The following is a 7,713-nucleotide window of genomic DNA, read 5'->3' as shown; positions in this document are numbered from 1 at the left end:
AAAAATTGGAACACTCGCTAAAATCTAGATTCTTGATCCTATACAGTTACAACTGCGGTGGTATGTCATGAGGAATATGCAACTCGCGAATCTTTTTCAACTACTATGGAAGTATGCAGATCTTAATTTTTTTCTTCTACGTTTTTAGGACAGGGACACGTCAGTGAGTTTTTGACATTGCACTCGGAGAGCAGATGTAGACGTCAAGGGGGGATAGAGGCTTTGGAGAGAGCAGGAGAGTGTGGAAGCGGAGCGCAAAGGAAAAAAGGAAGGATTCGTTATGTGTGTTTTAAATCTCCCTGTAGCTGACTCCCTTTCTTTTTCTTTCTTGTCTAGGTCGTGAGTGTACCCAACCTCCAAAGGAGAAGTCCTGCTACCGATGTGGTATGACCGGTCATATCTCTCGCGAATGCCCATCCAGTGGCTCTGGCGATAACAACTACTCCGGCGGCTACTCCGGCGGCTCTGGCGGCCAGGAATGCTATAAGTGCGGTCAGGTTGGCCATATTGCCCGTAACTGCAGTCAGCAGGGCGGCTCCGGATACGGCGGCGGTTACGGCAACAGCGGCAGCGGCTCGTACGGCGGCGGCTACGGTGGCCGTTCGCAGACCTGCTACTCATGCGGCGGCTACGGCCACATGGCCCGTGACTGCACCCAGGGACAGAAGTGCTACAACTGTACGTTCCCTTGCCCAACGACTAAGCGTCTATACTACTGCTAACTCCCTTCAGGTGGTGAGGTTGGCCACGTCTCGAGAGACTGTCCAACTGAGGCCAAGGGTGAGCGTGTCTGCTATAAGTGCAAGCAGGCCGGTCACGTCCAGGCCGCCTGCCCTAACTAAACGACCGAACTAGCCCGTCCCAAAAAAGAAATGTCGTGGAGAAGAAGATAAATACATATTATGGCACAATTCGCATGCATGCATACATACCAACCCCCCGGCACTTGAAAGTAACCTGAACTTTAAAAAAACAGAAAAAAGAATTTGAGCTCGTTTCCCAATGATTAAACCAAACTGCGCCCCTTACCCATCTATCGCCAACCTCCCTTTTACCCTACCCTCGCCTCTTGTCCACGCAATTAAGCTAAAGAAAGGAGATTCCCCTCTGATGTTTGAATGGCCTCAGAGTAAATGAACAACCCAATGTCAGCAGTTTCCTCACCTCGACCAAAAAACCATTGCTTCGTTGAACAGAGCACAAGCAAGGTGTTAGAGACAGCGACAGAGAGGAACGGACGATTTGAAAGTTACGAAGACAAGGAATGGATTGATTGACTGACTGACTGACTGATTGATTGATTTGCTTATCTCTTTGAGGAATAAGGAGAGGAAATGTATGAACCAGGAAAAGGAGCCTGTGGGATTTGTGAATATTGCTAGCCCTTTTCACCTCTTCTTTCTCCTTCATGTCTTTTTTACGATTGATATTACTGGCCTTTTTCTTCTTTTTCGACTGCATCTCCATTACTATTGTTTCCCCTTTCCATCTACCATTCAAGGATTCCCCCACCTCCCGTTCTCTTACCTTTCTTGTTAAATACTACAAATTGTGGTGTCTTGAGCCTTTGCATCGGCCTGCCTGGTGATTTCTTCCCTTAATCCCACCCAGTCCTCTCTCATGGCTTTATGACGGCTTTATGTTACGAACTTTGATCCTGGCCTCAAGAATGACAAACAAATCACTCCATTCGAAAAGATATATCACTTCTCTACCTCTATTATATCCATTACTCCTTCATTCCTTAGGCCGACCTGTTTCCTTTTTATCTCATTCCCCCCTTCCCCCCCCCCCCCCAATATATTAATTCCAAACAAACGCCCCCAGCCAGCAGCAAGATATACCCGCAAACGCCCCCGAAGTACCTATATCAAAAGCTGAAGAGAATAACTTAGGAATCGAGACATAGCTGGCAACGAAAGAGGAAGTCATGTTTAAAACATCGAATAGAGAGCCAGATTCAATTTAACTGTGCCTGGCCTCTCTTCCTCTTGACCCGTTGGTTCGCAATCCTCATTGCTTCCCCTAGGTCCATATCCCCTACGATACTCAGCTTCGTTGGCGGGCCGTTCTCCCTTGGTATTTCGATGACCTCTGGGCCTTGGAAGGAATATCTCATGCCGGGTGAAGGACGGTACCGGACCGACGCACACGCTTCCTCGTACGTTGGAATTCCTCTGCTGCGCTGAACGGCTTCTTCTTCTTCGTCTCGGTGTTGTTCCGCAGACTCATTGATAGCTCGCTGCAAGTCACTGTCGAAACCCTCGCCGGCTTCAGTGGCAGCCGCTCGAGCATGGAACTCTCGCCGGGATCTGCGTATAACATCACGTACGCGATAGTTGGTTGGATCTACGGGGGTAACAAGGAGCATTGAATAGTGTCCAGGGTTGGCGATTCTTCGCCTATCACCGCTGCCAGCCGGAGCAACTGGACTTCTTGATCTAGGCGATTGTGCAGGCCCAACCGGGTTCGAAGGACTGGTTGGATTTGACGGTCGTGTTGGATTTGAGGCCCTGGTTGTATTGGCACTGGGACGAGATGAGGCTGTGTAAGGGGGAACAGCTCGCTCTGAGTCCTGCCATTCAGGGCTACTGCGGCCGAAGCTGAAGGCTCGAGATCTCGTAACTGCATCCCTCATGGCATCTCTCACCCGGTGAGAACGAGGCCTCGCAGCCTGAGCTCCCCTTTCCTCCCTCGAAAGTCGAGTTAGCTCCCGAGTTGTTGACTGACCAGCATTGCGTCCAGCTTCGGCGCCCTGTTCCCGTCGAGGCCTGGGGATTGTCGAAGGCAAGTCCCTAGACAACCGCTGCAAGTTCCTCCGAGAACCGCGCACATTGCCTGCCATATTTTCCCTCCGTGATTGTTCCACTGTCTGTTGGAAAAGACATAAATTCTCCCTTATCCTTCTAGCTCTCGCCTCCTCCTGCTCCCGCTCACTTGCTTGCATGGCTGTCCGAATTGCTGCTTCTTCCGCCCGGGCCGCCCACTGCGCTCTCCTGGCTTCTGCCCGAGCCTCCCGGAGAGACTGTCGGCGGACCTCCTCTTCGCGGAGCATGGCCTCCCATTCAGCTTCCCTGCGCTGTCGCTGACGGTCTTTCTCCAGCCTCAGACTTTCCTCAAAGGCTCGACGGAGTGTTTCGTCCTCGTCGTCCTCCCCATAGGCAACACTGCTAGCTGTTCGGATACTTTCGATTTCACTGCTGGAACCAGAATAGCTCCCTGCATCGCTGCTAATGAAGCCGTCGGCGGGAATGTGTCTGCGGTCCTCGGATCTTCTAGCCCTTTCTGTAGCTCTATGCATGGTGCTTTGGTTGGAGCGGGCCCTGCTATTTGTTTGGCTTTTCCCCAAACGGGCATATCAAAGGGAGGGACAAGCCTCTGCTCAGGGTATGGAGCATTTGGTGAGAGACTAGGGAGGCCCATGCTGGAGTTTAAGTAGAGTGATGAAGTCAATTTTTGAAGTCGATGCTCGCATTGAATCTAGGTAAAACGTCATGAAGTAAATAGAATTGAATTTGTTCGCCACAGTCAAGGAAGGAGGATATATCATCATATCTACCCGAGGGTCTTCACTGGTCCAGACCCAAACAAGATAAAACACACTGGGGACAGCAAGGAACTCATGAGCTACAGCTGCACATTGCCATCCTCTTGAATCGGGGTACATCGCCGCAGAATCTCTCCTCTTCTTCCCTGTTGACGCCCCATTCTTCTTGGAATGGGTGGAGGGCCATGTTCATGGTTCGACCTAGAATCTCCCTGTCACCCTGCTTCTCAACACGCTGGATCACTTCATCGAGGATCCACGATCGAGGAATAAACTATGAGAAAGAAAGTAAGGTTAGCACTCCTACTTTTGATGTTTTGATAAAGACCAAAATAAAAAATAAAAATAAAAATAAAAATAAAAGAGGTTGGGCTGTCATTTACCTTTGGATTCACTCTCTTCATGGAGCGTATCCGCTCCTCATCTTCACACCCGGCCCAGTCCTCTACTATTCGCTCTCTCCATGATGAAAGCCACTTAGCAACGCTCTCCCGAGCAGACTCCTCGGTATTTCCGGCGCCGCCAACGCCTTCGTCGTGGAAGAACAAACTGGCCACCTTTTTCCTCTTTTCGTCGCTATCTATCTCCGCCACGGTGAGTCCTGATAACCTTCTAAAGAAGTGATTAAAGTCCAACTCTAGTTTCTCGAGAGTGTCGAGAAGGTTCGAAAACAGTTCATTAAAATCAGATTCCTTTTGCGTTTTAAGCCCCAACCGTGTAGACATGAGGCGTTTGTATTCATTTAGGAAAACCGTTTTAAACTCATCTCCAGCTTGGTCGATGAGTTTCTCAGCTCGAGCAATGACATCGGACGTTTGTTCTTCGCTCAGTCCATTGGATAGGAAGGCTTCGTCGTCGATCTTGTCGCCAATGCCTATTAGCTGGGCGAATGATTCTCCTAGACGCACCAGATTCCACCAGATCACTGATGGTTGATTCTTGTATGAGTACCGCAGCATATCGTCATCATGGTTGGGTGTGTAGCTTGGATCAAAGTTGTCCATGAAGGCGAATGGGCCAAAGTCAAGCGACAGGCCAAAAATGGAGGTGTTGTCGGTATTGAGCACGCCGTTCATGAAGCCATATGCCTGCCAGGCGGCTACCGTCTTTGCGTTGCGTCGAACTATTTCTCTATATAGCCTGGCAAACCTGTTCTCCTCTGCGCCCTTCTCACCTTGGATCTCGTCCTTGGGCACTCCCCGAGGAGGGTTGTCTATCAATTTCCCATCGACAGGTTTGTCTTTTTCCTGAGTAGTGGGCAGGGCAGCCGGGAGTGATTCCCAGCCTGGGAATACATCTTCGGCAACGTAAGTGGCAAGCCGGCGGGTGAGCTTCAAGTCACTTCTAGCACGTAACAAGTCAAATGTGCCTATTCTAATCCACGACTCTGCAAAGCGAGTGACTATAGCACCGGGCTCTAGCCTTTCTCTCCTGACACTACAATTTGGCAGGAGAGTTAGAGACAGAGCGCGGGTAGTTGGGATACCCAGAGCGTTTAGTGCTAGAGAATGGTGAGCCTCTACCGTCAAGCCTGCAGACGCACTGACAGCTACCAACCTTCGGAGACAATAAACTCCCGAATACTGGAGCGGAGGACTGCCTTGCCGTCGGCGAAACGAGAGTATGGGGTTAGACCCGCTCCCTTGAGCTGAATTTCATAGCGTCTGTTTGTTGCCGGGTTTATTGATTCGAAGAGAGAAATAGCACGCTTTTCACATGTCAGTACCCATAGACGAAGCTGGGATAATGAAATAAACATACTCCATCACCAAGCTGGCCGGCCCAGGTGCCACTATGTCATTGGTAAGTATATAGTATATTTTTTGTTCAATGCATGCCACAAAACAGGAAAACATACAACTGCCAGCCTAAAAATATGGTATTAGTATATTTCATAGCATAAAAAATAAAATAAAATAAAAAATATGACCCTGAATCCAAGGAACAAAACCTTACCTCCATAACATTGAGCCCAAGGATAGACGCCTCCATCCGCCTCGTTCCAAAATATCTTGTTTCCTGCAACCATCTCCCTGAAGTCATCCGTCTTGTCCTCGCCCTCTTTCAAGCCGAGGTCCTTCATTGCACGAGGACTCACGGCCAACAGCTCTGGCTCATAAGTGGTCTCTGGCCTGACAAAGGTGTACAGCGCACCCTTGACTAGCCGAGGACCCAAATGCTCACGGGGCGCATTGTGTGAAGCCAGAGGGGTATCAAAAGCCGCGTCCGGGGGAAGCTTGGAGGTGAAGTTGTTTGTCTTTGTGATGTCCGCCAGCGAGACACCCGGAGCATCCGTCGTCGTCGTGGACGAGTATAGCTGGTCCTTTTCCTCGCCGGCACCGGTTGTGCTGCTGTTGATGCTGCTGCTGCTGTGGATGAGATGGGAGGCCATCTGGGACAGGCGAGGATGTAGAGGAGACTGCGGGATCCGGCGGGAGATACTGTTTCTCAAGAGCATGGAACCGGTTGGTTCCCCGTGGGTTAAAGGGAATTGTATCCAATTATCAACAGACCAAGCAAGCGAGAGACACACGCGAGAGAATGAAATGCGAAGCTGCCGATGGTCAGGTTGATGCTGATTCCATGTCAACTCAACAGCCGAAAATCCCGTAAAAGAAAAGTCGATCCTGTCGAGGTTGAAGTTGCGCCGGGAGATGATGTCATCAGGCACATAGTTAGCCGGTCAAGTAGTTGACCAAATATAACTACGAGAATACGAAGAGGAGAAAGAAGACGTTATTTGAAAAGACGAGATTATTGCTATTGATTGCCCTGGGAGAAGCCAACTACTTGAGAGCCGTCAGGATGGCTGCCGTGCCTGCTGTGAAGCTGGAGAACGGGGCCTCAGTGCCAGTGGTAAGCTAACTAACTAGCCAACTAGCTCTTCGCCCTCGAACTCGGCCAGCCGATAACCAGTTAGTTTACTGACGGAGAGACAGCTTGGATACGGGACAGGCACAGCGTGGTACAAGAGGGCCGGAGCCGAAGACATCGACCGGGAGACCGTTGATGCCGTGGCGACGGCCATCAGGACGGGATACAGACACCTCGATGGCGCAGAGGCCTATGGGACGGAGAAAGAGCTGGGCATAGCCATCAAGGAGAGCGGTGTGAAGCGGGAGGACTTCTTCGTCACGGCCAAGGTGAACAAGGGCATCGGTGATATACCAGCGGCCATCGAGAGGACGCTGCGGAACCTGCAGCTGGACTACGTTGACCTGTACGCAGAGCAAGCTACCAGTTATCTGATATCTACGTTACGGGAGTGAAGTATGAGTACGAGGGCTGACCGCTGGCAACTAACTGAGTAGATACCTGATCCACGAGCCCTTCTTCGCCAAAGACGACGAGGAACTGCAGTCCAAATGGGCCGAGATGGAGAAAGTGCAGCAGTCCGGCAAGGCACGCTCGATCGGCGTGTCCAACTTCCTGCAGCCCCATCTGGAGGCGATCATGAAGACCGCGAGCATCAAGCCGGCCGTGAACCAGATAGAATTCCATCCTTACCTGCAGCACGGGGACTTGCTGGCGGTGCATAGACGACTGGGCATCGCGGTGGAAGGGTACTCTCCGCTGACGCCTCTGACACGGGCAAAGGGCGGCCCCGTCGACGGAGTCGTCAGTCGGCTGGCGAAGAAGTACGGCGTGAGTGAAGGGAATGTGCTGCTCCGGTGGTCTATCGATCAGGATGTGGTGACGCTCACGACCAGCAGCAAGGAGGAGAGGCTGAAGGAGTTCCTGGGCGTGGTGAAGTTTAGGCTGACGGCGGACGAGGTCGATGAGATATCTCGACTGGGCAGGGAGAAGCACTACCGGGCCTTCTGGAAGAGTAAATTTGATCCTGATGATCGATCGTAATAAATAAATAATAATAATAATAACTAGTTGGTTGGCTATATCTGCTGAGATGTTAAGAGAGTGGTGATGTGATATAGACCGGGGGAGATGGCTGCATAGTTGGCCAACCAACGAACGGCCTGGATGTTATAATATTATCCAAGTATCAACTGAGGACTGAAGCAGACAGTATCTGGCCTCGTCAGCCGTCGCACCATCTGACTCCAAGACGTTTGAAGTTGAATGAGGGTTCCTTTTCAGGCCGGGAGAGATGTATCTGCAGATAGCACCATTCAGCCCAACGGCTACCTGAATACCGTAGAAGACGT

At 50.9% G+C, this 7,713-nt stretch overlaps 4 protein-coding genes across 4 annotated transcripts; 1 reads left to right on the top strand and 3 right to left on the bottom strand.

Annotated features, from left to right (window-relative positions):
* Positions 1-1,960: 1,960 nt before the first annotated feature.
* Positions 1,961-3,301, bottom strand: TRV_08165 (uncharacterized protein; the record flags this gene model as incomplete). The annotated part of the gene is made up of 1 exon (XM_003017783.1): positions 1,961-3,301. The coding sequence occupies one exon, from the start codon at positions 3,299-3,301 to the stop codon at positions 1,961-1,963; it is 1,341 nt and encodes a 446-aa protein (XP_003017829.1).
* A 319-nt stretch (positions 3,302-3,620) lies between these two features.
* On the bottom strand, positions 3,621-5,306 carry TRV_08164 (uncharacterized protein; the record flags this gene model as incomplete). The annotated part of the gene is made up of 3 exons (XM_003017782.1): positions 3,621-3,821; positions 3,931-4,949; positions 5,105-5,306. The coding sequence occupies 3 exons, from the start codon at positions 5,304-5,306 to the stop codon at positions 3,621-3,623; spliced, it is 1,422 nt and encodes a 473-aa protein (XP_003017828.1).
* Positions 5,307-5,429: 123 nt separating this feature from the next.
* Positions 5,430-6,005, bottom strand: TRV_08163 (uncharacterized protein; the record flags this gene model as incomplete). The annotated part of the gene is made up of 1 exon (XM_003017781.1): positions 5,430-6,005. The coding sequence occupies one exon, from the start codon at positions 6,003-6,005 to the stop codon at positions 5,430-5,432; it is 576 nt and encodes a 191-aa protein (XP_003017827.1).
* Positions 6,006-6,352: 347 nt separating this feature from the next.
* Positions 6,353-7,405, top strand: TRV_08162 (uncharacterized protein; the record flags this gene model as incomplete). Its single annotated transcript, XM_003017780.1, has 3 exons — positions 6,353-6,403; positions 6,487-6,767; positions 6,859-7,405. The coding sequence occupies 3 exons, from the start codon at positions 6,353-6,355 to the stop codon at positions 7,403-7,405; spliced, it is 879 nt and encodes a 292-aa protein (XP_003017826.1).
* Positions 7,406-7,713: the final 308 nt, after the last annotated feature.

This window comes from Trichophyton verrucosum (assembly GCF_000151505.1).
Source record: "Trichophyton verrucosum HKI 0517 chromosome Unknown contig01395_1.f1.exp, whole genome shotgun sequence".
NCBI classification, from domain to species: domain Eukaryota; kingdom Fungi; phylum Ascomycota; class Eurotiomycetes; order Onygenales; family Arthrodermataceae; genus Trichophyton; species Trichophyton verrucosum.
This window is presented reverse-complemented; position numbering and strand designations above follow the sequence as displayed.